General features: G+C 51.4%; 10 protein-coding genes across 10 annotated transcripts; 2 read left to right on the top strand and 8 right to left on the bottom strand.

The window, feature by feature from the left end:
- Positions 1 to 148: 148 nt before the first annotated feature.
- A1O9_08010 (uncharacterized protein) lies at positions 149 to 811 on the bottom strand (the record flags this gene model as incomplete). Its single annotated transcript, XM_013403565.1, has 3 exons — positions 149 to 300; positions 358 to 626; positions 678 to 811. The coding sequence occupies 3 exons, from the start codon at positions 809 to 811 to the stop codon at positions 149 to 151; spliced, it is 555 nt and encodes a 184-aa protein (XP_013259019.1).
- Positions 812 to 2,624: 1,813 nt separating this feature from the next.
- On the top strand, positions 2,625 to 4,031 carry A1O9_08011 (uncharacterized protein; the record flags this gene model as incomplete). The annotated part of the gene is made up of 1 exon (XM_013403566.1): positions 2,625 to 4,031. Exon 1 carries the CDS (start codon positions 2,637 to 2,639, stop codon positions 4,029 to 4,031), a length of 1,395 nt encoding a protein of 464 aa, XP_013259020.1. The 5' UTR covers positions 2,625 to 2,636.
- A 1,295-nt stretch (positions 4,032 to 5,326) lies between these two features.
- On the bottom strand, positions 5,327 to 6,333 carry A1O9_08012 (uncharacterized protein; the record flags this gene model as incomplete). Its single annotated transcript, XM_013403567.1, has 2 exons — positions 5,327 to 6,207; positions 6,294 to 6,333. 2 exons carry the CDS (start codon positions 6,331 to 6,333, stop codon positions 5,327 to 5,329), a joined length of 921 nt encoding a protein of 306 aa, XP_013259021.1.
- Positions 6,334 to 7,303: 970 nt separating this feature from the next.
- A1O9_08013 (uncharacterized protein) lies at positions 7,304 to 7,832 on the top strand (the record flags this gene model as incomplete). The annotated part of the gene is made up of 2 exons (XM_013403568.1): positions 7,304 to 7,541; positions 7,615 to 7,832. 2 exons carry the CDS (start codon positions 7,304 to 7,306, stop codon positions 7,830 to 7,832), a joined length of 456 nt encoding a protein of 151 aa, XP_013259022.1.
- Positions 7,833 to 8,519: 687 nt separating this feature from the next.
- On the bottom strand, positions 8,520 to 9,890 carry A1O9_08014 (adenylosuccinate synthetase; the record flags this gene model as incomplete). The annotated part of the gene is made up of 1 exon (XM_013403569.1): positions 8,520 to 9,890. One exon carries the CDS (start codon positions 9,888 to 9,890, stop codon positions 8,520 to 8,522), a length of 1,371 nt encoding a protein of 456 aa, XP_013259023.1.
- A 1,731-nt stretch (positions 9,891 to 11,621) lies between these two features.
- On the bottom strand, positions 11,622 to 13,934 carry A1O9_08015 (uncharacterized protein; the record flags this gene model as incomplete). The annotated part of the gene is made up of 1 exon (XM_013403570.1): positions 11,622 to 13,934. One exon carries the CDS (start codon positions 13,932 to 13,934, stop codon positions 11,622 to 11,624), a length of 2,313 nt encoding a protein of 770 aa, XP_013259024.1.
- Positions 13,935 to 16,143: 2,209 nt separating this feature from the next.
- A1O9_08016 (uncharacterized protein) lies at positions 16,144 to 17,264 on the bottom strand (the record flags this gene model as incomplete). Its single annotated transcript, XM_013403571.1, has 2 exons — positions 16,144 to 16,794; positions 16,872 to 17,264. 2 exons carry the CDS (start codon positions 17,262 to 17,264, stop codon positions 16,144 to 16,146), a joined length of 1,044 nt encoding a protein of 347 aa, XP_013259025.1.
- Positions 17,265 to 17,820: 556 nt separating this feature from the next.
- Positions 17,821 to 18,645, bottom strand: A1O9_08017 (alanyl-tRNA synthetase; the record flags this gene model as incomplete). The annotated part of the gene is made up of 1 exon (XM_013403572.1): positions 17,821 to 18,645. One exon carries the CDS (start codon positions 18,643 to 18,645, stop codon positions 17,821 to 17,823), a length of 825 nt encoding a protein of 274 aa, XP_013259026.1.
- A 1,164-nt stretch (positions 18,646 to 19,809) lies between these two features.
- A1O9_08018 (uncharacterized protein) lies at positions 19,810 to 21,527 on the bottom strand (the record flags this gene model as incomplete). Its single annotated transcript, XM_013403573.1, has 2 exons — positions 19,810 to 21,344; positions 21,452 to 21,527. The coding sequence occupies 2 exons, from the start codon at positions 21,525 to 21,527 to the stop codon at positions 19,810 to 19,812; spliced, it is 1,611 nt and encodes a 536-aa protein (XP_013259027.1).
- Positions 21,528 to 21,856: 329 nt separating this feature from the next.
- Positions 21,857 to 23,579, bottom strand: A1O9_08019 (uncharacterized protein; the record flags this gene model as incomplete). The annotated part of the gene is made up of 4 exons (XM_013403574.1): positions 21,857 to 22,746; positions 22,798 to 23,116; positions 23,168 to 23,322; positions 23,405 to 23,579. The coding sequence occupies 4 exons, from the start codon at positions 23,577 to 23,579 to the stop codon at positions 21,857 to 21,859; spliced, it is 1,539 nt and encodes a 512-aa protein (XP_013259028.1).
- Positions 23,580 to 25,246: the final 1,667 nt, after the last annotated feature.

Below are 25,246 nucleotides of genomic sequence, written 5' to 3' on the forward strand. Positions count from 1 at the left end.
TCCTGAAGGCACCAACAAGCGGTTGCCATGTGGCGCTGTCTGCCTTACTGTCATCTCCCGCCCTTCTCGAAGTCGAGGCCACCAGTTAGTTACCAGCCAGTAGCACCCACCCAATGATGCCAGCACGGGCCCCTTCATCGGCTTCGATCTAACCAAACACCCGGTCCATGATGCCAAACTTGGCCACAATCGGGTTTCTCACGGCACCCAGGTTCATGTCGAAAAAGAACTTGGCGGCATAGCGCAGCGTGAAGCTCAACACCGCTCCAACCCAGGTATAACCAAGTGCTCTCGTTTTCCCTGTCAACAATACATCAGTAGCGTTCAATCAGTGAGCAAGGTGAACTCCTCTCTTACAACTCTCTTTCACACCAGCCTTCTTCCCCAGGTAAATCGCAAAGTCCTCAATTGTGATGGCAATCGGCTGAGACATGAAAAACACAAACTGGTACTTGACACTCGGGGTATAAGCTATGTTGAGAGATCCAATATGATGAATCAAAGCAGAAATGAGAAAGCCGTTGTAGAGCTGCAAATAGCGTGAAACCATGGTCCCTTTCCGAACTCTCAGCGCCCTGAGTAATACCGAATTATAGGTCTCGAAATAGCGGCGGAGAAACTGGTGCCTGGAGAATGTCAGACTTCATGACTTGTTCTGTTATTCGATTCGAACTCACCAACAGGTTCCCCAGATATTGCGCATGGTATATCCCTTCTTGATGAAAGAGCCGTACATGGGCGGCCAGGATTGAGGCCGGGAGACACCTACCCCAACAGCTGTCGCAGCTAGTAGATAATAGCCCATACCCATGGAGAAGCCACTGTGGAACCCTCTACACCAACCATAGACTGTTTGCTCTGAGATGGGGAGGGAGAAAAAGTCTGGTACAGGACTTCTATCACCGAAAGCGGTCCGACGGAGATACCACTCATGGAAATCGACATAAAGAAAAGCTACTGAAGATCTGAGTAGTTGTTCCAGTACGAAATTCCTGAGATGTCAGCTGTGAATATCCGAAAGAAATTCTTCTCTTGGTGCTTTACCGTCGAGACACGTTTTCAGGTACGAGATCTACATTCTTCACACGCCAGTTCCATCCGATACCTCTGGCGGTGGTATACAGATCCAGATTCCATTTGAATTTCTGCCAGATGGTCATCCCCTCGACTTCTTTGCTGGTCTCGATTCTTCCATCCGGCCGAATGCGGTGGAGTTCCTGTTCGGGAATTCTCAAAATGGAGAAGTCAACATACTTGAGCAGTGCCAGGCAGACATTCACTGCATTCAAGTAGTCCTGGTCGGCTCGACCAGTAGTATGTTGCCTAAGATTATACGCGAGATATAGGATAGGTGGCAGAGCAATCACATTCCGAAACTGGCCTTGAGGAAGGAGCAGAGAAGCAACTCCGACCAAATTTGCACCGCCAACAGACCCTTCGCCAAGTTGAAGGGGTCGATCGGGGGATGGAAACCATTTTGGATCCATTGAGAGCACGTTTGATGTGGAAGAAAGGCTGCCATCCAAGGAAAGGATGAGAGAACAGCAAACAGGTATCACAAAGGAGTCGTATTCGGATACGAGCCGCGGACTAGGCAGAAACCAGCACAAACCTGTGAATTACTGCTGATGGAGGTTTTGCGAGGAGAGCGACCCAAAGACCGTGGAGCCGTCTTATTTCTCATCAGCAAGCGGAGTTGGCCTTGAGCATGGCTCGTTGATAGATGCTAAAGTACAACAACCTATATATATCGGATTTCATCTGTCCATTTGCTTGGTGTTGTGCCGAGCACGAAGTACGGAGGAGGATTCAGAGGATTCTTGCAACGGGTGTTGGCTGTGGTTGAGCCAAGCCTCGCCAAGATAATCCACGCGAGTCACTCTTGAGCAAGACTCTTACTGTACAATGGCTGGCGGCTATTCCCCCCGACGCTCTCAGCCTACCCGTAGGTAGCCTAAATGCGAGTAAATTAGGGTAGGCTAGGGGGTCGACTGAGGGGCCTGGGCTACTACTGGCCCCTGGCCACTGCTTGGTGGCTTAATGGGGAGGATTGTGCTAGGCTACCGTTCCAGCCTCAGTGTGGCAGTAGTGCTACTGTCAGTGCTAGGCACTCCTGGGTCACGGGCGACGCCGTACCGAGTACGAGGTCGACTTGCCATCCGCTTTTGTCCTTTCCTATGGGCTGGTGCCAGTGTGGTCTGTGGTCTGTGGTCTGTGGTCTGTCTCCTCGCCTTTTCCCCAGTCGCCCGTCGCTCCGTCGCCCAGTCGCAATTCGTCCAGTTCCTTTTTCCCTCGCCGCCTCATCCTCACTTGCCCTTCCAGACTGCGCGACTGCGATTGCGATTGAATCACAACAACTCTTCTACAAGCCACCACTCAACCTCTCCACTCAACCTTTGCTTTCATTGTTTGTACGGATAATCGTTCTTTCTTGTTTCTTCTGTTGAATCTCCCCTCTTACAATTTCTAATTCTCCCGATTACCGATTATCGACTGCGACATCATGGGTTTGCCGTAAGTTTGCTCATCCCCCTCCTTCGCAGCTTGCCGCATTTGCGCGTCAGGTGCCCTGGCATCAGCCTTTCAATGGATTTGCATCACCATGCCCGCATGAACTAACAACATTTGCATCTAGTATGTTCCGCGAACCCGATGAGGTCGCTGCAGAGCAAGCCGCCGCCAAACTCGACCAGATTGCCGCTACAAGGCGCTCTTCCATCCGACGCGAATCTACTGTACGACCCCATCGTCAATCACCACCCGATCGGGATTCAACCAGTCGCCGTAGTCAACGAGAGCAAAATGTCCATCGTTTCAGAGCCTTGATGTCTCGCCACAGCGTCCATGTCGATCTAGACGGTCGCGATCCTGTCGACGACCGGGCCAGTATCGAAGCCCAGATCGAACACCTTCGACGAGAGCGCCTCGAACGTATGAGAAATCGCGTTCATCCCGACCGCTTTGATCCCGAGTTCGTTGAGATGATGACCCGAATACGGAGCCACATTGATGATAGCCCTACGAATGACATCGCCCCAGACCTGACGCTTGAGATCTCCAGTCCCCGTACATTAGATACTGTTTCACAGAATCTTCCTCGCCCATCTCGAGAGTCTGGCTTGAGGTTTGAGGTCGCAGCCTCTTCGCAATCTGAATCGGAACAACCTCGCCGACCACGATTCTACGCCTCTCGACCCACTGTTCGCCGGCAATCCGTTGATAGATCTCCTCACAGAAGCAGGTCCCCATACATGCTCTCCGTCCAGAGAGTGAACGTAAATGACGGGGTAGATGATGTGGGACCCGAAACTGCCAGCTTGACACCAGGTTTCGCTCCTGCTCATGGTCCCTTTCGCACCCATCCACAACCTGTGGACGATCGATTTTCTAGGACCTCTGATGCCAGTGCTCTTCCCAGTATGCCCGCCTCACCCACCCCAGATACTCCAATCCTGGATCTGCTGCAACAACCACCATATCCCCCTCTTCGTCGCGTCAGTCACCTATCTCCACGGCCGTCTGGAACTCCTCGTGGTAGAGTGGACGGGCTGGGCGATCGGATACGAAGCCCAAGTCCCATGTCCGATGCACATGAAGAAGAGAACTGGGCCAGCCTCTTGACAACCATCCAGCCAGGAAGATCAAGCAATGCAACTTCATTCATGTCTTCTAGGTCAGATTCTCAATCCGACTCAAACAGATCATCACAAGCCGCCACTACGGCCACAAGCTTTGGAGAAATCGGAGGCGATGATTCTTGTGATCTGGATCTTCCCTTTGGAATAACTGAGGATGACGTCCGCGACATCCGTGCGCGGCATGGAAGACTGCGACCGCGAGACCCTTTTCGCTCATCGATGGAGCGAATGCACCAGAATCTGAACAGAGATCTCGACCGAAGCGAACACCAAATGCACGAATTGACGCTTTTTTCCAACATTCTTGTAAGAATGCAACGACGAGAAGAAATCACCGATGACATGTGGGCCGAGGTCGGCTTGTCCCCAGATGTCGTAAGAGGCAGTGCTTGATGATCCAATCTTGCCCAGGAATCCATGTTATACTCCTTAAGAGAGCCAAAAAATCAAATCCATGGGGGAAATGCAACTACCATTTCTGGCTCCAAAATCGAAATCTGGGACAGATGAATCTTTTGGTCATTCAGCTGTACATTGAGCTTTTCCTGTGGTCAGAAAAGTATTTGGTGAGGCTGATGAAGAGCAGCCCCTTCAAGCTCCTCTTATGGTGGACTGGACATACACTCGAGCTTCCAGAGCTACGCACCAGACTTGTACCAGCTCACATTCGAGGACCCTAGCAGTCGATCATAATCCCCAAACCTTCTGAGATCTCATCGCAACACCGAACCAAGCCGCTTTGACCTGGAATTTTATCTGTCCGTCACGGTAAACGACACCGCTGAGTCTTTGGCTGTGCTATTTCAACTAGGAACATGGAAAAATCCTATCTCAAGTTTGTCTTCGAGACTTTCATAATGAGATTTGAACAATGCTGTCAATACCAAGATCTCGGAAAATGCTTGCCCCACAGGATATCATCATGACTGAGCTGAGCTCTGGGAAAGGTGGGAAAAAGAAATTGCTGTGGTGCTCTAGAACCTCATGCAACAGGGTGATTGAAATATCGCTTTTCCTTGGGCTTTTTTTTGGTATGCTCTAGCTGACCTGACTTGGCTTGACGGACTCGCCAGATTTCGAGGCCAGGTGCAAGGTGTTGTTACTGTTCTTTGTATTTATGTGTGACTAGGCCCTCCTTGATCTCAGGACTCCATCGTGTGAGGAGGGTTCGACTTGCTTAGGAGCTAGACGCTCTTGGAGTTTCTTTTCCCTCTTGAAGAGGTCGTGTTGAGGCATCCAGATGGTTGGTGTCATGTCCTTCCACCGGTCCAGGGAAAATCCTTTAAATGCACAAGGCGCCACGGGGCGGATACTATGATCCGATACTGATAAAAGAATCGGATGAAATGAAAAAGTTCAACTATTGCTATGTTAAAACTACCTTTTCAAGGATCAACTTAACTCGTGGCTTACCTCGGTAGGGCAGAAAGGATGTACTCAAAATACAGAATCTACTGACCATGGACATCAAAGTGTTTTCGTGGATTTCGTTCATCCCGCATATGTATGGTCTGACCCGATCTCTCTTTAGTTTCAAGATCTGATGTAGGGGTTGATGCTCAACACATCTTCCCCAAAACCATTGTGTTATCCTGCGGAATATAATATAGGACCTTGTGCATAGAATTGCCATAGGTCGAGTCCCTTCTCCCTCGTCTTTCCCTATCCAGTTGGATACCATTGGATTCTCACATGCCCACACCATCAGCGGCTAAAGCAGCAATGCTGTCCATGCGTAGCATCCTCTGTTTCCTGAGGGAATCTTCGTCGACATCGTAATCACCGTCATCATCGCCGCTCTTCTTCGCCGTAGCCTTGCGCTCCAGTTCGTCATCCACATTGACGAGGTCCTGGCTGACCCAAGATTCGTCCTCGACGCTGGGGATGGTCTCGTGCACGTGCAGCCTGGCGTCCAGGACGTGGCGGGCGTTGCGCATGTCGCTCTTCTTGGTGCGGGCGAGGCTCTCCTCGAAGGAGGAGGAAATGCCGGCCGCGAAGTTCCGCTTGGCGACGCGCTGCGTGGCACGCTCGATGTCCGTGTCGACGAACCAGATCTCGTCCATCAGCGCGTGGGCTTGGCGCCAGCCGTCTTCGTCGAGCGCCGTGTACAGGCCCTCGAAGATCACGATGCGTGCCGTCACGGGGATTGCGATGTCGTTCGACACCGGGTCTTTCACCGCGTGGTCGAAGCTCGGGGCGAAGATCGTGGGGGTCTCGGGCGAGATGGGCCTGCGGAGTTTCATCACGAGACCGAGGTAGCTCTGTGCATCAAACGTGAAGGCCGCACCGCGGCGGAAGATGGCTTCTTCGGCGTTGGGCATCTCGGACAGTTGTTTGCGGGTCAGGTGGTAGCCGTCGAGCGGGACGACGAAGGCCACATCCGGTTGAGATGGATCGGTCCGTGAAGACGAGGTGGGCGGGCTGTTGGGAAATCTGGTGTGGTAGTCCTGGTGGAAGAGATTGTTAATCCCGTGGGCCACGCAGGCGGCGAGTGTCGTCTTCCCGCTACCTGGAATACCGGAAATTGCGATAAGGAGCCGTTGTGAGCCGTCGCATTCCTGGAATTTCTCTGGAGTGCAGCGACAGGTGATGAGTACGAAGAGGGTAAATTGAAGAACTGTTTGATACAAAAGGGGGAAGTCGTGTGTAACCTACCCCAGGTTTGATTGACCAGCCGATCAACATGCGACTCCATTGTGGTGATAGGTGATATGTTCTGGTGGTACAGCTGTGGCAATACCTACCAGTAAAAGATTGTTGGGCTTATCACCAAGTCTGTCAATCCTTTCGTCCTTGAGTTGTAGAAGGTGTTATATAGATGCAGTATCAAGGATGGCTTGCTAGGGAAAGGAAGTTACAAGCCCCTGGTCATATTGCAGGAGAGACAAGGCCTGAAGTTGACGAAGGCCACAGCTCTGGGATACGCCTAGCCCGAAAGCGGTTTCATCCACCAGTGATCTCCTGATAACAATGATAGCAGAGTGGATTCGGAGCAGATGGCCGGAGAGCTCGAATTTTCTCTCTGAACAGGCCTTTTAATTGTGGCTTATCGGAGAGAGCATCAACACAATGCAAGATTGTGTGCAGGAGTATGTACTCTGTTCGCGTACTGTGGTATTCGTAGTGCCAAACCTGGCAGCGTCGTCATGGTGCGGATAGCGAGCAAGAATGGAAGCCAAGCCGAACACACCCATGCTGTCGGATATACGTTTCTACTACTCCGGGTTGGGGCGATCGCCCAGGGGTTCCCGCCCGCGTCCAATCAGCCTCCCGCCAAGGACAAGCTTCCCTCCCTTCCTCTCCTGCACCCCAATTTCCAGGGGGTCGATTTTGGCTCCGCTGCGCCCACTGCTCCCACTGCTTCTGCTGCTATTACTCTCACTCTGCACTTCATTTCGTTCTCGAACATCTTCAACTATACATTCACTTATTCATTCCTTCCATACTAACCCTTCGAGCAGCAAACGCCTCTTTGTTTTTCCCCTTCGAGATTCTCAGTCACTCCTTTCGACGTCAGTTTTCCAATTCGATCACTCCTTGAACCAGCAAAGACTTCAAGGAACAGCCCTCCACGCGTCCAACTGAACCTTTGCAGGCTTTATTAATCTCATTCCTTTCGCTCCAACGAAGACGATTCCTTCATTACCAACGTCACAACTATCATCATGAAAGCCTCTCTCCTCCTCCCTATCGCCTTCTTCGCGGTTCGAGTCCTGGCGGATGTTCCCCCGGCCTGTCTGTTGAGTGCAGTCAATACCCAAGACGAACCTAGTGATCTAGCCTCCCTGTGTGGCAGCGATGCTGAAGATGTCCAAGAAGCTATTGCCAGCCTGTGCGGTAACAACGCTTCAGTAGCACAATCCGCATTTGTCTCCACCTGCTCTGCTGCTGGTTCTTCCGTGGGTAAGTGATACAAGACCATTTTGTTCCATCCACGATCCTGTACCCAACCCAGGTCTAATTTTGAATTATCTAGCTCCCTATACAGCTACCGGTACCTCATCCGCAACGGGAACTGCTACGACGACCGGCTCCTCCGCAACACAAACCTCAAATGCTTCAGGCTCTGGTGCCTCGGCCTCTAACACAGCTGGTGGAGCATCCGCCACTGGCAACGCTGCTGCCGACGTTAAGCAAGTGGGTAGCTTCGCTGCAGCTGCAATCGCCATTGCAGGTGTGGTCGCCGTTTTGTAAACACGAGACCACGGCATTGCTGTATCAAGCTGTCTGGATTGTTTTTGAGCGAGCTCGGAGTTCGAACGACGACAGGCAAGGAAAGGATCAAATTAATCCCTCGAAGGATGGAAACACATTCGGGATCGATTTTCGATGGTACAAATGTTAATATTATGCATCCGGATTTTTCGCTGGGCGGGATACTGGATGTATGCGAAACAACAACTACTACAATTTGGAGATGGGAAGGATCTTGATGCTTGGACTTGGACAACGTTTCTTCTAGCTCTTTTTTGGTCTACACACCACCCTCAGGTGGTCACGTCTGGGAAACACTCCCAGGGATGGGAAGAACCTGTATGTACATGGACACAGTGCCGACCCAGCCAGGAAGAGCTCTGGTAATATTGTGCACAGCTAGAACCTTGCTAAGAACCTTTTTTTGTTCCACAATTGTTGTATATCATGTGCATGTTGACTGCGCTTGCGTATAGCACCTTCACCCCCATTCGCAAGCTGCCGTCGTGGTGTTTTCTATCGTTGTCCTCCATGATAAGTATATCTTTGCATTGCCGGATAGAATTTCCGACCGAGTCTCTCAAAGCCCTTCCGAATAAACGCCATTTTCTATTTGCGGAACATTGATCAAATCCAATTCCGATCGATATCTTGCCATCAGTCCCGTTCAGCAGGCGTCATCCCTGATCATCTGACAATCATATCGTCTCTCCTGGGACCCGTGCCAATCCACTTGACGGGCACACCGACTTCGCGCTCAATGTACTCGACGTACTCCCTCGCCTGCGGGGGAAGGTCCTCGAACTTCTTCACTCCAGTCGTCTGTGTCCGCCAGCCCGGGAAAGTCTTATACTCGATCTGGATCTTGTCCATGGCATCCAGATCTGCGGGGAAACTGGGCAGGAGCTCGCCGTTGACTCGGTATCCCGTGGCGACGCGGATCTCCTCGAAGTCATCGAGCACGTCGAGCTTTGTGATGTTCAGCTGCGTGTAGCAGTTCACAGCCGATGAGTAGCGTACAAGCACGAGGTCGAACCAGCCGCAGCGTCGCTTGCGGCCCGTCGTGACCCCGAACTCGCGGCCGATGCGTTGCAATCGTTCGCCGTATTCTGCGTCCACCGGGGAAATGGCGGCGTTGAGTTCCGTTGGGAATGGGCCAGAGCCGACGCGGGTGGTGTATGCCTTCACGACCCCGACGATGTTGGAACCGGGGGCTGCAAGGGCTTGTGGGCTGAGGCCTGCTAGGCCAGTGAAGACACCGCCGAGGCCAGTGTTGCTGGAGGTTACGTACGGGTAGGTGCCGTGGTCGATGTCGAGTAGCAGGGCGTTGGCGCCTTCGATGAGGATGTTGGGAGATTGAGGGTTGCCGTTGGCAGTCGCTGTGACGATACTCTTGGTGCCAACAGCCTGGGCGAGGAGAGGTGTCTGGTCGACGACGTAGCGTTGTAGCTCGTCACGGAAGCCCTGTAGTTTCTTAATTTCTTCCTCGACGTTGTAGCCTTCTAGGGCGGCATCGCCGTAGAGCTTGCGGTAGCTGGCATCCAGATCACGCAGGCGCCGCTCCCATCTCTGCTCCTCATTCACGAGCATCCAGAATGTAACGCCGCGGCGGGCCACCTTGTCGCTGTAGCATGGACCGATGCCCTTGCGTGTGGTGCCGATGACTCCTTTGCCACCCTCGATGTTCTTGCGCGAGTCTTCTGCGATGCCATCAACAACGCCGTGTAGGTCGAAGCAGACTTGGGCTCGGTCGGAGATGAGGATGCGGTCGCGAACGCCTTGAAGGCCCTTGGCTTCGAGAGCGCCGAGTTCCTTGAAGAAGCTGGGAATGTGGACGACGCAGCCGGTTCCGATCAGGTTAAGTTGGCAGGAGGGGTTGATCAGGCCGGAGGGCAGGATGTGGAAGTCGTAGGTGACGTCGTTGACCACAATGGTGTGGCCCGCGTTGTTGCCGCCGGCGGCGCGAGCTACCATTTGCGCCGAGGATGCCAAGATGTCGACGAGCTTGCCTTTGCCCTCATCGCCCCATTGGGAGCCTAGGACGAGCGTCACAGGCATGGCTGATGGGAGGTGCTGAGAATGACTGTGTTATAGCGATGACTGGGCGATGTCGGAGGAAAGGCTAAAAGCAGAGGAGCAGGACAGAAGGGGATGTTTGTTGGATTGAAGTGTGGAGAATGGGTGCACAGATAATTAACTGGTCAGATCAGTAGCATGACTGTAAAGTTGAATAATACTTGTCCTTCCGACTAAGGAGAGTCCCAGAGATTGTGGTGGCAGCAAACGAGAAAAATGATGAATGACTGCGGGATTGCGGGATTGCGTTATGGTGGGGGAGGGACAAGATTTTTCTACTATGTCGGGGGTTCGAAATAGGCTTGGAGATCTGGTGGGGGGAACTTAGGAATAACGAAATTTGACTTACTGTATAGTACAAGCTGGAGGACTGCCTTTCTCCCCGGACAGCCATTGCGCAAGACCGGTCGGTTGAAAGTGAATCTGTGCATTTCTTCTTCATGAAGCCTGCACCTGCATTCAATGCGAATGCGCAACTCACCTCTTTGATTTCTGTGATGGACGACATCCGAGTTGGAGGTGACAGACAAGGGAGAAAGAGATCCCCGTCAATTGTGCACAGCGTTCCTTTAATCTGCTCAGAATCCGAGACAGAGGACTCTGCGGGCATCAGTTCGCCTGGTAGATGAGTACTGAGTGATGAGTAGCTTCTATGGTGTACTTAAGCCCTTGTAGACTAGATTTATTTTCATTTGAAAACCCCTATTGCAAACCAACATTGGACTGTGTTTCCTTCATCAAAAACCTTTCCTGTTTGACATGGCCCTTACATAAGCAGCCCAACCGGAACATTGATTCCCCGACATCCGTATTACACGTCTTTTGGATCCTCGTCAGGGGCACACACACACTTCAATACCAGAGCCGTGCCTGACCCGCAAACGCGTGTTGAGGAAAACATGAAACACATGAAACTGTTTCGCTGGGCCGTCAAAAATATTGGCGTTACTGTATTAGGCAATCCTGGATTCCACATTCAGAAATACCCATCTTTGGATTCACCGTCTCGAGTCTGCAACCTTGCCAAGCAAGCACCTGAGCCTCGTGGTTACAGCCTTGCTAATAAAACATTCCTTACCACGCAGGCAAGACATTGGACCGATATATGCCGCACCCCCGGATTTTGCATTGTCGACCTACCTGTCTGCTGAGGCGGGTGGTGTTTTCCGACCGTTCTGGTAGCCCCCTTGGTTCGTACATTTTTTTTCCCATTTCGCGAACTCCTTCGATGGACCTCTTTGACTGAATGCGGGTCAGTAAGCGTTTGTTGCGTGGGTGGGAGTTTTGAACAAGAAGCCTTCAAGTCTACCATCAACCTCCTTGTTCGGTGAATGTAATACGAATTCTACATGCTTACGTTTTACGTATCCTGCTGTGTTCTCGTTTGTGTCACTAGGATTCTCGTCGGCAATTAGCGAGTAAGAAGATTTTATATTCTCTTGTTATCCCATCAGTCTATCGATCGAGTCTCGAAGACGCTCCTGAATTCTATACTCTTGCACCATAAAAGTCATGTATCGAAGAAATTCGTAAATATCAGAGGTCAGCCCGACCGCGGCCTCAGCAACCAGTCCAAAATGAATAGCCTCATATCCCTATTATCCGTCTGCAAACCGTGTTCAAGCATAGACAAATCGTCTCGCTAGTAGACCATCATGATGGCGCCAAAAGGTCAGAAATAATCAACAACGTCCAACTGATTTCGAAAACATTTCAGAATTTGTCACCCAACATCGCACGAGGCACCACGGGGCTCGCATCAAGCCTAAAGCCGTCCAGATCTCTAACCCCTCTCAAGCCACATTCGTTCCCGTGGGCCTCCGATCCGGATCCAAACGCGTACCCATACATTGCGGGTCTTTCTGGCCTGTTGTGGGTGCCGCGGTACAGCCAGGGATCTTGATCTTTTGGGGGACCATGGATGTCGAAATCCACGCTCTCGAAACTTTCTCGGGTGCGGTACAGAGCTGCGGGTGGCTGTAGAGGGAGGCGCATGGAAGGATCGGATGGGCTTGGTGGGCTTGGAGGGGAGTAAGGGATACAGACTTTTGATCGTGACGTCGAGCGGGAATGCGAGATGATGTGTTGGGTGCTCTCGTTACGAGAGTGGCTGTTCTTTTGGATGCTAGACTTGCGAGGGTATTTGGCCCGGTTGAATGCTTTTTGCTGTTTCGTCTTCGACATCGCATCGGGACTGTGGTCGGAATCGTTGGAACGTCGCATCTGTGGTGAGGTTGGGACGGACAAAGTGGGTGACGATTCGAATTGGAACTTTTTGAAGAAGCCATTTTCCCACTGTTTAGGGCTGAAAGCCCCGGCGCTATCAGGGACGATTGTCGAGGATGGGCTGAGGATGTTGGAATCGCTATCTTTACGCGGCTGTAATTCAAGAGCGCGGCCTGGAGGTGTTGCTTGAGCCATCTGCGCGCCAAATCCTCCAGGTGGGGCTCTGGGAAGAGGTGAGGATGGACGATAGATGGACTTCACCACAAAGACGACGCACACTAGAGTGCCAAGGGCTCCTAACCCAACACCCATGAACCACCCTCCACGTATTCCAGACATCCCGTTGTCTCTCTGGTTTGCCACCTGAACTTCAACCGTGGCTGCGAGACCAAGTCCTAACGAGATGGAGTAGTTCACTGTTGTGCTGATGAGACTACCAGCCACCCCCTGCATGTGTGGAGGAAAGAAGTTGGACATGATCAGTGTCGCAGCTGGGAATGACATGTCCATACCGAAAGGCATGACTAACAAGCTGATGAAAGTCCAAGTCCAATAGCTCGTTCTGTCAATATTGGAATCGATAGCCAGCAGCAACGGGCCCAGTGTAAATGCAATCAGTGCCCAGAAAAGAGTCCAAGCGGGCCGACACTTCCGCATCATCCATGCTGTCAGGACCGAAGCGACCAGGGCAACTGGTACTATGGGAAGGACATGCAGCGCAGCATGGAGTGGAGTGTCGTTTTTGATACCAAGTAGGTATTTCCAGAGAAACCAGGTCCAGATACCAAAAGACGCCCAGCCACAAGCGACCGCTCCAAGGACAAATCCAACATCCGCTTTCAGCATCTTGAAAGGTACCAGTGGTTGTTCAGCCACTTTGATTTCAACAATGACGAAGAATGCAATTAGGAGTAGTCCCATGATGAGAAGCATGTAAATGTACTGCGTGCTCCAGCCTGCAGCCGGGGCAGAAACAAGAGCTATCTGTACACAGATTAAGCCGCCAACACCGGTCACTGCTCCAAGCCAGTCCATGTCTTGTAGCTTCTCCTTTGTGGGCCGTATCTGTTTAGGTGTTAGAGGCGGTGAAATGAGGACAACCTGAGCTGTTACTGCCAGCATAATCGAGATGATGGCAAGAGTGTAAAAGCCCCACCACCATGCGGAATGTTCGGAGAATAAGGCACCGAAAAGCATACCAAGGTAAGCCCCAACGGGAGCAAAGAGGCCAAACATGGTGAAGGAGAAAATCTTTTCCTTTGAACCTGGTGGGTAGGTTCGTCCAAGCAAAGCAAGTCCATTGGGGACCATGAGACTCGCTGCGACACCCTGGAATCCTCGAGCGACAAAGAAGACAGGGAATCCCGCATAGTGGCTGAGACCGGCAACGACACTCCAGAAGCTCATGAAACAATAGCCAACGACCACCATAGACTTATGGCCGAAGATGTCTCCTAGACGCCCACCGATGAGGATGAAAGTTCCAAATGACAATGCATACGCCGCTACCAGCCAAGGTAAGATCAAATGGTTCTGGATCGCAAATGATTGGGCGATGTATCGACTGATGGGAAACACTGTCGTCAACGTCGACTGTGGGATGATCTGGAGAAACGCGATCATAATGTTGAAAAGTATTTCTTGTTGCCTTGACATTCTGGTGTATAGCCATCCACCAGGTGGTCCTGGAGGCCCAGTAGGTTTTTGAGTTGTGTGCATCGCTTTCTCCATTTGACTCGGTTCTTGGTGTGGGGCAGTAGGGACATCAAGCTTCAAACCTCTCTTAGACGGGTCGTCCATAACGAATACTCTTGGAAATGCTGTTTATCCCATGCGAGAAACGCGCATGAAGGAAGGAGAACACCAGAAAAACGAAAGGGACTTGTGGGGAGATGAGGGATAGAATGGGGATACCGAGTCATTTACGGCTCATGCGCACGGTGAATCATTGCAGGGTCAGTATGGTAGACACCAGTCGGCACAGACTCACCGATGACGGCCGTTCATTTCTCTCGGACGTTTTAGCATGAAGACTCACTTTCGAAATTTCCCTAGGCTTGGGAATAGTTTGGAAAATCCCTGGCACAGGAAGCATGTGGTACAAGGTTTTGTTATGGCATGTTTGGTTAACCTTGCCGGAAAGTTACAAGCCACCATGCGTCATTCAGCTCGAGATAGTGCATATCCAGAACGAAGGAATCGGCGATTGGCTCAAATGGAAGGTGACCAGGGTTGTTCTGGCTGGGTCACAGGATACGAGATATCAAGTACGAAGCTATGCTGGACACATAACATTGTCTCGGCCCTTGCATGATCACATCCGGTTGAAGGCGACGATCTCCCGAGAAAGAAGTTCGGCAGCGCAAGGTTCATATCGATGACGATCGGTCCACCCTCATAGGCGACTCCATGCTGAGTATGAGGTAGTTGCTCAATCCGTGGACTTCCCAAGTTGAATTGGCGAACAAGATACATCTCACAGATACACCTGGAAGCAGGGAAATATGATGGCAGTAGCTTGCGTTTCACAAGCAGCCACAACACGGTCTATAGTGGACATAATGCGTTTGCAGACGGAGCTCAAGATAAAGCGCAAAGGACAGTGGTCAAGGTATTGGCCCGTCGCGGGCGGAAGTTCGATAAGCAGAACGTTGGTGGGTTATACAGGGAGTCAGAAAAAGGCATCGCCTGCAGTCGGCGAGTCGGAATCTGAGAACAAGGAGATTGGACACTTGCCGGGAAATTGCTTGGCCCTCCCGGATTGAGGCTTGGCGGCAGATCTCAATCAAACCTCTTGCAGATCTCAGCTCCCCAACTGTTGCGTGCATACTCTCAATCAACAATGACGCTCTCGCGATATCGACAATACTTTTAGATCAGACACTAGTGTGCTGGTGGGGAGTGCTCCATATATTATTATGCTTCTCGCCAATCAAACAAGCCGGGCCCTTTGTCCTCAAAGTTTGGTCCTACGCGTTGACGCGGTGTCACGCGTCGACTGCTAATCTTACACGATTGCATTCGCGCGACAATCAGAACAAGTACATATCGCATTAGTCCGGCTCCTGAATGCCATGATAGATATCCTGGTGAGATGTCTATCTAGTGAGGCTGTCTTCAAATTGCTATAAACTTCAAATATCATGGCAAGTAATCAGCACAGGTGAAGATTGCTTGAAGTGCTCAAATAGCCACTGTAAATCGGTGTGGACGATTCTGATTACTATCTGCAAAATATCGGGGCCAAAACTTGTTGCGACTTGGATACGGGGTACATGGGTACCATTGACAGCGGTCAACTAGCATATGCACTTTATCTATACCTGTTACAAGGCAGGAAACTGCACTGAGCCCCGATGCTTCGGACTCGACATTTCAAGGCAGATGAGGAAGCGACAAGCCTCACTTAGCGCTATCATGCGATTATCCAGATGACCGGCCTACCACTTTCCGATTGGAGGTCTAGACTTTTGGCCGAGACAGGGCTGTTTCTTGTGGCTTGTGGCTTGTCATACATGCCTTGACGCTCCGCGACTTCTCTCATCGTTTGACGGTGACCTTCAAAAGCCTCCTCTTGGTCGCATGTCCGGATCTGTGTTGGCCAGTTCTTTCTCATCACCCTTGCGTCGACGTGCCGGGAAGTATCTAGGACAAAGATACGAGCATGTGCACTCCAAACCTCCAAAGGCCACCGAGGATTTCTAAAGAAAGAGCATTCGCGACAGGGAATGATCAGGCACCGCTCTCTGTACGACTAGGCAAACAGGACATCACTGCAATCTTGGCGCAGTAAATCGGAGTCCTAGTTTTTCTTTGTGGAACTGTAAAAGAACAGGATATTTGGCTCAAGTACTCCGTACGTCACACAAGAGCTCTTTGATCCCTAAATTTCAGCCAGGCCTATGCTCAGCACACGGAATTTCGAGCTTCGACCAGAATGTGACACATCCTTTTCTCAGGGTAGGTTCGTCTCTTCACCCCTTCTTGCTAACCCCACAACCGAGAAACACTATGGAGTATCCTCGACTGTTTGTAACAGCTTCCGCAACGACTCCAAAGTCCGCCCTGCATAAGGTCCCATGTCATCGCCATACTTTTGCGGGCCTTTTCCGTCGAAAACCTCGATCGAAAACCACCCTCTGAACCCTGTCTGCAGCACAGCCCTCGTAAAATCCTCTATGGGCAGATACCCGCCATCATATGGCATCGGTCGGTAATCGTGGCTCCACTGACCTCGCGATCGCAGCCCACTATCATCAGGCTTGTCTTGCGAAGGCGGATCCATTCTGTAAGCATCTGAGATCTGCAAGAAGAAAATCTTTTCCGGGGGGACAGTTTCGGACAGCAGCTTGCAGCTTCGTTTCCATCTGTGGTCCAGCTCTGCCCTTTTGCCATCCCCATTCAATCCAGACTCGGTCACTGGACTTCCCCACTCTCCACCAGCGCTCTGGAAAGTGTCCAGGCACAGTCCGAGATTGGGTCTGTTTGCTTTCTGGACTATCTGCCAGACATCTTTCCAAGTGGGCGCGTGTGTTGCCCAACACCAGTTTTCGTAAGCAATCTTGAACCCCTTCTCGGAAAGCATATCTGCGAGTTCGGCCAGATCGGCTGCCAGTTGATCGAAGTTGGCTGAAATGCCCTCTGAATCAGACGATCCGACCTAGCGTGCGCGTCAATATGTCCTTGCCAAAGTTCGTGGCCACCATTTCTCAGTATTGAACTTCCCTAGACACTCACCTGCAGCATATCAGTGCCAACTGCTTCCATGATCCACATCCAACCTCTGGCGCGCTCAAACGCATCTTTTCTCTCGTCGCTGTCCTTTGGCCACCCCTCGAAATTTGCGAAGGGCTGTAAGACAAGCACTTTCAATTTGCGCTGTTCACACAGTTGCCGAATCTCCCGCCCCACAGAGTGAAGACTAGCATAGTCCTTGGGATCAGGCTCAGCACCATTGCTGGATATCAACTTGCCGTACGCCAAGATGTCTGGCATTGACAATTCAATCGCGTCGAAGCCGGCAGCGGCGATGGCTGCTAACTTCTTAGGAAGGGTATGCATTGAGCTATCGTAGCCTATGGAGCATGAGGCATAGCATGTTGGAAGCTTCTCTCCCTTGAAGGTTGCCATGCTTGCTGGTTTCAAATGAACGCAGTTTGTGGATGAATTTCCGTGACTCGATGTCGTTGTCAACAAACCGGGATACACTCCTTTTCGCTTGGTCCTTTGAGTACATCGGATCAACCTATAAAGAAATCCGCTAGAGGAAAGTCCAATGATCTTAATTTTGACATATTGTTTGATGTAGAGTTTTTGACGTCGCTTTGCCCCAGCCAATGTCGGGAGACATCATCCGAACGTGACGTCAGATTGCCCTCACGCTCCGGTTGAAACCCCGGGGGGGGTTCGAAAGCCAACTGACGGTCGACATCACGATGAGTGGATGCCTGTGAAAGAGATTCTGGACAGTGATTAAGAAGCGGCTGGAAGGCTACGGGCAGGGGATGATACGACGGACGGTCTTAGGAAACATCTCGGCACTGCCGTATGGTTCATGAGCCCTTCTAGACATCTGATTGCGACCGAGTCTAGGTACTTCAGTCCGATTCTTGGAAAACTGCTCTATCTGTCTATTCTGTACATCAAACCTCGCTCATATGGAAAAATCCACCACTGCCACTCGGCCCTAGCTAACATTGTAGCTAACCCGACTTGTCCCTTTACTGCGACTGATCTTCTTCACCCCGACCTTGCCACACTGATCCGTGGCGTCGACATGTGTGCCGCCACAAGGATAGACCTCAGCACCGACAATCCTAACAACTCGGTACTTCTCGCCCGGTGCCAACTTGACACCCTCCTCAGTGGGGATCAATCTCTCCAGCCCATTCTTCCTGAAGTCATGCTCATCCCAGAAATCGATCTCCACGGGCATAGCAGCCTTGATATACGCGTCTAATTTCTCCTGGATGTCCCCTTTCCATTTCCCTTCTATCAAGCCCTGGAATTCGCAAGCCGCTGAGTCAGGAAAATGTGAAGCTTTGAGCTCGTCGAATCCCTCGATCTTCTCTTCAAGAAGATGTCTCACCGCCGAACCCAGCACGTGGCCGGCAGTGTGCAAGCGAGAGTAGAGCAATCGCTTCTCCACGTCGATGCTCTGCGTGACCGTTTCGCCGGTGATGAAAATTTTGTCCGGTGACTCGAAGCGGCCGAGGTGGAGAACTTGGCCTTCATTTAAGGCGTCCATCCGCACCATAGAAACCGCGAGTTTTGCCCCCGATGTTGAAGATGTTATTTCACCGACGTCGGATGGCTGGCCTCCGCCTTGAGGGTGGAAAATGGTTTCCTTGGTGGTGACCACCGAGTCATCTTCGGCGGCGGTCTTGAAAAGGAGCCGGTTGGCTTCTGCGAGCGACGCGAAAGGAGTGATGGATGTTATCACTGTGGAGAGATTGCACAGTTTTGCATTGGTCTGAAATGACAGGATAGTGCGAGCGATTGGGCTCGACATCTTTTTGGATGTGTAGCAAAGATGTCAGACTGTACTAGCTGCTAGCAATCCGTGGCGGGCGCTGTGATATACTCGAACGTTTTGAGATCCTTTTGCATAGTTTGTTCAACCACGCCCCCTTGATCTGCCCGTGTGGGCGTTTATGAGGACATTCCGCCTCTGTCTATGACTCTTAATATCCGACCAAGAACTCGTTCCCGCACACGAGAAAGAGATGAAACGTGGTATGAAGAATGACGAGGAATTAGATAGAACGGATAATTAAATAGGACCAGGTCAAAAGGCGCGGCCGAGGCCGAAAATGGTACCTTCCCTTTTAGACTTCCTTGGCACCAACCTTGAATGTGCATAACGTCTGTATTTCCCAAATGCTACACTCCATTATGAAAGAATAACTACGAGTAGTCTCAACAAAGGTAAGGGCTGGCTGGCTGTCAGCTACGCCGTCTCCGAGGACCGAACTGGAGATGAAAGCATCGTGAAAGAACCCTCCTCGCGCCTCTTGCAGCAAGAGACACGGAATTCAATACTTCCAAGCTGTTTCGCCAGCAAAAGCGGCCTTGCAACACGCCCTGTCGTCCAGCTATAAGCCCACAGAGTGGTGGATCGCGCTCCTCCCGCTTGGATCTGCTAGAGGTTCTCGATTGAGATGGATTTGCACTTAGTTGTTGGATCTGGAGGCGTGCATGGCCGCGTCCTCTCGCCCGACGACATATTGGCTTGGGTCCTTGGTCATTGTCCAGCATTCTTCGCCGTTGGCTGGATACGAATGGGCGGCATCGACATGTGTGCTGGGACTCGCGCTTCAGAGGGTTCGCGTCATGGTTTTTCAGTGAGGGACGACATTTCTCGGTAGGTGTGCAGACCATGGCTGCCCTTGGAACACAGGAAGGCATCGTAGGGCATGTTGCGAGTCCTCGTTGTCTGGCACTCTGAAAAGAGGACGCTATACGGAACACCCAGTGATCTGGAAGGTGCGCTTCGTTGGCGTCGTGATTGTTCAAAATCCTAGGATGGTGAAATATTTGATGCTTCGAGATCTAGCTATACTTGTCTAATATGGCTCTCTGGGTCCCCGTGGATCCAGACTGATTCAAATACCTATGTATTCTCACAGCGCCCTGTCTCAGGATCACATGTAGAAGGGTATTGGTCGAGTCTGCCTTACAGTTGGTCTTCGTCGTCAGGGTCAGGCTGTACAAACCGTTCTTGATGGGCCCATCTTCCCTGTCGTTGCTGTGGCGGCGGACTTGTCATTGCAACCGAGGCGAAGCCTGACGTGACGACAGGTTTAACATCCTCTTGCTCAGGTTCTTCTTCCCAATATTCCTCCTCGTCCTCCTCCTCCTCCTCCTCCTCCTCCTCCTCCTGCTGCTGCTGCTGCTGCTCCTGCTCCCGCCCTTCCCCTTCCCCTTCACCTTCGTCCTCCTCGTCTTCAGTGACACTAACATCCTCGGCTTCGGAGCCCAGCTCCTCAGCGATAAGATCTCTACCTTTAGTGGCGCGTTTCCGCTCTTTCTCGTATTGTTCATCATTTTCGTCTTGATCACTACTGTCGTCGCCGCTCCCCCCACTATCCTCATCGCTACTGGGGTCATAGTCTTCCTCTTCCTCGTCTTCCTCATCATCGAGTAGCTGCTGAGCCTTCTCAAGCTCCGTTCTTCCGTCCTCATCATCACCGTCCCCATTCTCTGCCTGTGCCACTGCAGCTTTCCCGTTCGAGGCTGTGTTCACCTTCGTGGCTCGCCGAGATTCCGCCAGGCTTGCATCCTGCAGGCCGTGCTTCTTTATATAAGCATCGATGCCCGGGAAATCCGCCTGGTCAAGCATGGAAAATTCGATTTCCTGGATGTCAGGCAGTTCCTCGGCCGCGGAACCACCCTCCCGATAGGCAATGTTGAGATTAAATGTCCTCTGGAGAACACTCGTGTAGCTTACACTTTCAATATTTTCGAACGCAAAGAAACTGAGAGGCTTCTTGAAGCCAAAGAATATGCCGTTATGAAGGAAGAACAGGAAGCCATCTTTGCTGCCGCGGAAGGCGCGCACGTGGTATGCTGTCTCTTTTTTGCGGTGCGACTCCGGTGTGGCGGACGCGAACTCATCAGTTGAAGGCTGTGTGAGTTCCACACTGTGTCGCGATAAGACGAAGGACAAGGCTTCCTCAAAGATTTGGTCGTCAGAGCCAGCCCGTTGTGAAGCAATGGCAGAAAGCGCGGTGGAGTGTATGGTGAGAGTCTTCACCGGCCCATGCAAGACCGTCCAGATCATTGGCTCCGCAGATGGTTGAGCTGAGGAGACAGGGGCTGTAGTTGGGAGCAGACAGAAATTATATTGTTTGGTCGTCTTTTCCGGGACGGGCAACCTTAAAGCATAGGCGAAATGTGACAACGGGATTTCCAGCTCGACCTCATTCGTCGCGGGGCTACGTATGAAGATTGAGAAGGTGGTTGTAGGGGCGTCTATATCCGAGCCGTATTGTGCCACTCCAAGATGGTATTTCTTGCGCTGGGGTAGTGAGAAAGAAACATCGCGGGCCTCAAGCACCACCTCACGTGGCTGATTATTGTGCTGTCCACCAACGTTCGTGGTTGGGGGAAATGAGCCGTTCAGTTTGCGCTTTTTGGATGCAGGTTCCTCGTGGCTCGGTGTCGACGTCCCATTCGACGCATCCGAGGAGAGATGGTACTGAGCTATGTCTTGAAACAATGTAGTATATTGAGGGGTTGCACCTGCCCAACAACAACATGTTAGCACAAGCTCTGGGATTTTGTGCGGAAATGCAATATATGGGATGGGGCCTTACCAATGGCATCAAAGATGCGTTTCTTGAGGTTAGTATTAGCGGCGAATGCGCGTTCTATCACTTCGCTAGAGGACATGCCGTCTATGCTATCGAGGACGGCAATAAACAGTAGAAGACCTCTGGTAAAATGAGCGTGACCTGGATATCAACAGTCGGGTGCTGAGGCAGTATGAGGAGAATGGTCAGGAGAGATGATGCAATAATGGAAATTCGTTGGTGGTGCGGAACAATTGATTAGCCGAAAACGCGTGTCGATTTGGGACGGACGCGTCGGGTCTCATTAAATAAACGGCTTAGTTAAAGTTTTACTCGACGTTCCAATTCATCCGTTGACGGTCAGTTCGTGGAGATAGCTTTGGCAAGCATGGATATCCGGAATAGGAGTAAGATAGTAGCACCACCCCTTTAATCATACACCCCGGCATCAAATTTTTCCTTGGGCCAGAACCTCGCATTGATTTGATTCCCATTGAAGATGCGGCCCTCCAGAGCATTGACCGCACGCAAAGCACTCAGCTGGCTCACAAATGCCACAAATACCAGTGCTTGCTCGTCCTCACTCTCTGCCCGATGAATGTAGACACGCTGTACGCTGCCGTACTTCTCGCCGCACTCCTCCCCGATTTCCTGCATGATACCTCCTTGCCCTCGCTGGAGTTCCTCATCCAAATCAAGCCCGTCAAGCATTCCATCCAATCGAACCACCTCTGACATGGCACCGAACTTCCCCTCTTCTTCTGCTTGCGCTGACTTGGATTTGTTGCCTCCCAGGATTTTGCCCATGGTAGTAGGTGTGGCAAACCCGCCTCCTTCTGCATCAGATTTCTTCTTTCGCTTATCTGCTTTGGCATACAAAGGATTGATGATGCCGGTACCTTGGGCGCCCAATCCTTGTCCTTTGGACCATCCATATTTCGACATGAGTCGTTGGGCAAATCCAGCCTGGCCAGGGCGATTGGACCGAGGCGCGTCCGTTGATGTGTCCCCTCCAGCTTCCGGCTCGGCAAGCTTCTCTTCTAGCTCTGCTTCTGACGAAGGAATTTCTTCGGGCGCTGCAGGTAGGTTATACCGTACGGGTTCACGTGAAATTTGTCCAGTAGGTGGGGGTGGAGGGGGGGAATTGGTAGACTGCATTTGACTCATGCGCAGTCTTCGCATGTAGGCATCCTCACCAGTTGGATCGTCTGGGATATCTGCTGGAGGCGGGGGAGGTTGATCGAGAGGTGGTGGTGGAACATCGTCATCGTCATTGATATCGGGAGGTGGTGCAAAGGACATGGGTGGAGCAAATTGTTCTGCAGTAGATTTGAGCACATGATTCAGAGGCCTAACGTGTAGGGACTTACTGTTCACGGGGGGGCGATAATCATCACTGGCGGATGCAGAAGAATCCCTGCGCCTCATCTTGTGTCGATACAGAAGATCCTTCCAATCCCTGATCTCATGAACCTTCTCTTCGCTGTGTTTGTACTCATCGTAGTTGTTGGGTCGGCTGGGGTCGTAAATATCGTCCCAATGCTGAGTGAGCACGGCGGCTTCTTTATTCTTCTTGCGCTTTTTCCTTCCACCCCGCTGCCGTTTCTCACCCTGGTAGAAGTTGTTCACATCCTCATCGTCCGAGGCAGTAGCGATCCAATCCGCAAGTGTATTTTTGGGTGCGACAGTCTGCAAGGGAGGCTGCTCAACCGAGGTTTTTAGGGTGGAGCCGCGTGGGACGATTGTAGAAGTAGTGGTGGCGGTGATGCTACTGGTGGCCGGAGTAATGGAGCTGGAACTGGCAGGAGGAGGCGCAAACTTGCTAGCAATGGCCTTAGCCTTTGCTTTTTGAGCAGTAATTTGAGGTCTTTTGGTGGGTTGAAATCTTAAAGAAGCTGTTGGGGACCAAGTGAACCATGGCAAGACGTGAGCAAATCCGTATCCAAACCTTTCAGGTCCTTACGATGATTGATGTACCAGCCAGAGCTTGCTGTTTCTTGACAGCTTCATCTTGTTCAGGTGATCTATTGTATGAGACAGGCGCACTGGAGATGGTTCCAGGTGCAGTGGCATTTTTGGGATCAAGGAGATTTGCGTATAAGGATAGGCCACCTCGCGGTGGAGGTTGCGCAGGAGGGGTGTTGTTGGCCATGACCGGGACAAGCACAGTCTTCACAGTCTTCACAATCTTCACACGGTTCTGTTTTGGCTGTCTGCGCGCTATTTGGAAAGATTGTGTAAAGGAGGGATGAGTCAAGCCTGTCCGAGTTGTTCGGAAAATGTAGATCACGTGACGCGTCTCCGCACGCACACCGGCAGCCAGACACCCGCTGGAGGGAGCTAAACCAGAAGTGGCACCTGCGTTGCAGCCTCGTGGAGCCGAGCCTTGAGAGAGAACCAACAGGTCAGTTCGATATTACTCCCTTCATTTCTTCAAACTTTGATAAAATGGTTTTTTCAAGTTTTGGCGCATTAGTTTATGATCACTTGTCGTTCGAACAGTTTCTGAATTAAGAACCTTCATCCATGCTAGGAATTGGGGATACCATGGTGCTCCCATGATTGCGCACGGCTCTTCACCCAATCGACAACGCAGAATAAATTTCCAAATTAGAGCCCGGATTCAAGCCTATTCACCGTTGAGATGGACGTCAATGAACAGCATGCTCGCTGCGCTAGTGATCTCCCTAAGAGACCCAAACGGCGCCAACATATCTTGGTGAATAATATGGGAGTCCTGTGCCTGGGTCCGCCTAGTGAACAGCACTATCAGAGAACGCCAGCGCCGAACCGAGTTCGTCGCATGGCCCGGAGTCCAACATTCAGCACCACAGATCCCAGTCTAACTGCTTTTCTAAGATTTCCGCCTGAAGTTCGGCTGAAAATTTATCGATTATTGCTACACTGCGACGACGATCTCGCGTTCCCCCTTTGCCCCGCTCACCCTCGTCTTGTTTATCGCCCCGGTTGGAAATACCGAAGCCGTAAGGCCGTTCGGCATCGCCTCTTCCCATCGATTCTGGAGTGTTGCAGGACAACCTACATGGAAGCCAGCCCGATTCTCTACGGCGAGAACTGGTTTCAAATGGAGCACCGCTTCGTGCTAGATTACATGCCGCACGTGGAGCAAACATGGCCAGTGGCACGCCACAGCCTTCGCGAGATCACGAAGCTCACAGTGCAGCCCCCCTGGCATTTAGGCTACAGCAGCCAAAGTCCGATCGAGTTCTTACAAATACCACTGATGCACAGCCTTAAGATTATGGAGTTCACGCTTCCAGGGATGTCCGCGACTGAATTGAGAGAATTCCTCGTCATGACAATGTCTCATGTAAACCACGTTCCCCAACTCACTCTGGAGATCACCATGCGCTATCACACTATCAACATGTTCCATCATTCCTACCCTCAGATTGATGCCAAAAATCGTGAGCTTTTGTGCATCACTGGATACGAGCCTGCCGTTTTGAAGGGTATAAGCGCACCCCAGAATGGATGCGCTGGTTTAGAGGGAACAGAGGTCTGGCCGATGAGACAGATATCCTGGGAACTCAACCAAGATGTCGATGAAAACGAGATAACCCATGGCCTAATAGGCTATTTGTTCGTCCATCTAACTCAGGAAGGAGTGAAAAGAGTTCTCGAGCGTCGTGTTCCCAAAGGGAATTACAATACCACAGATTGAACAAATCGATTACGCCCCCCTGAGCTAATGGGCCAGGGAGTGCCTCTACACTCCGATTTCTGACCATGACGGACTCTGATTTGGACTGGGACTGGATATGTCCCGACTAAGCTGATGATACTATGTTGCGACGT

Source organism: Exophiala aquamarina (genome assembly GCF_000709125.1).
Source record: "Exophiala aquamarina CBS 119918 chromosome Unknown aczIA-supercont1.6, whole genome shotgun sequence".
NCBI classification, from domain to species: Eukaryota; Fungi; Ascomycota; class Eurotiomycetes; order Chaetothyriales; family Herpotrichiellaceae; genus Exophiala; species Exophiala aquamarina.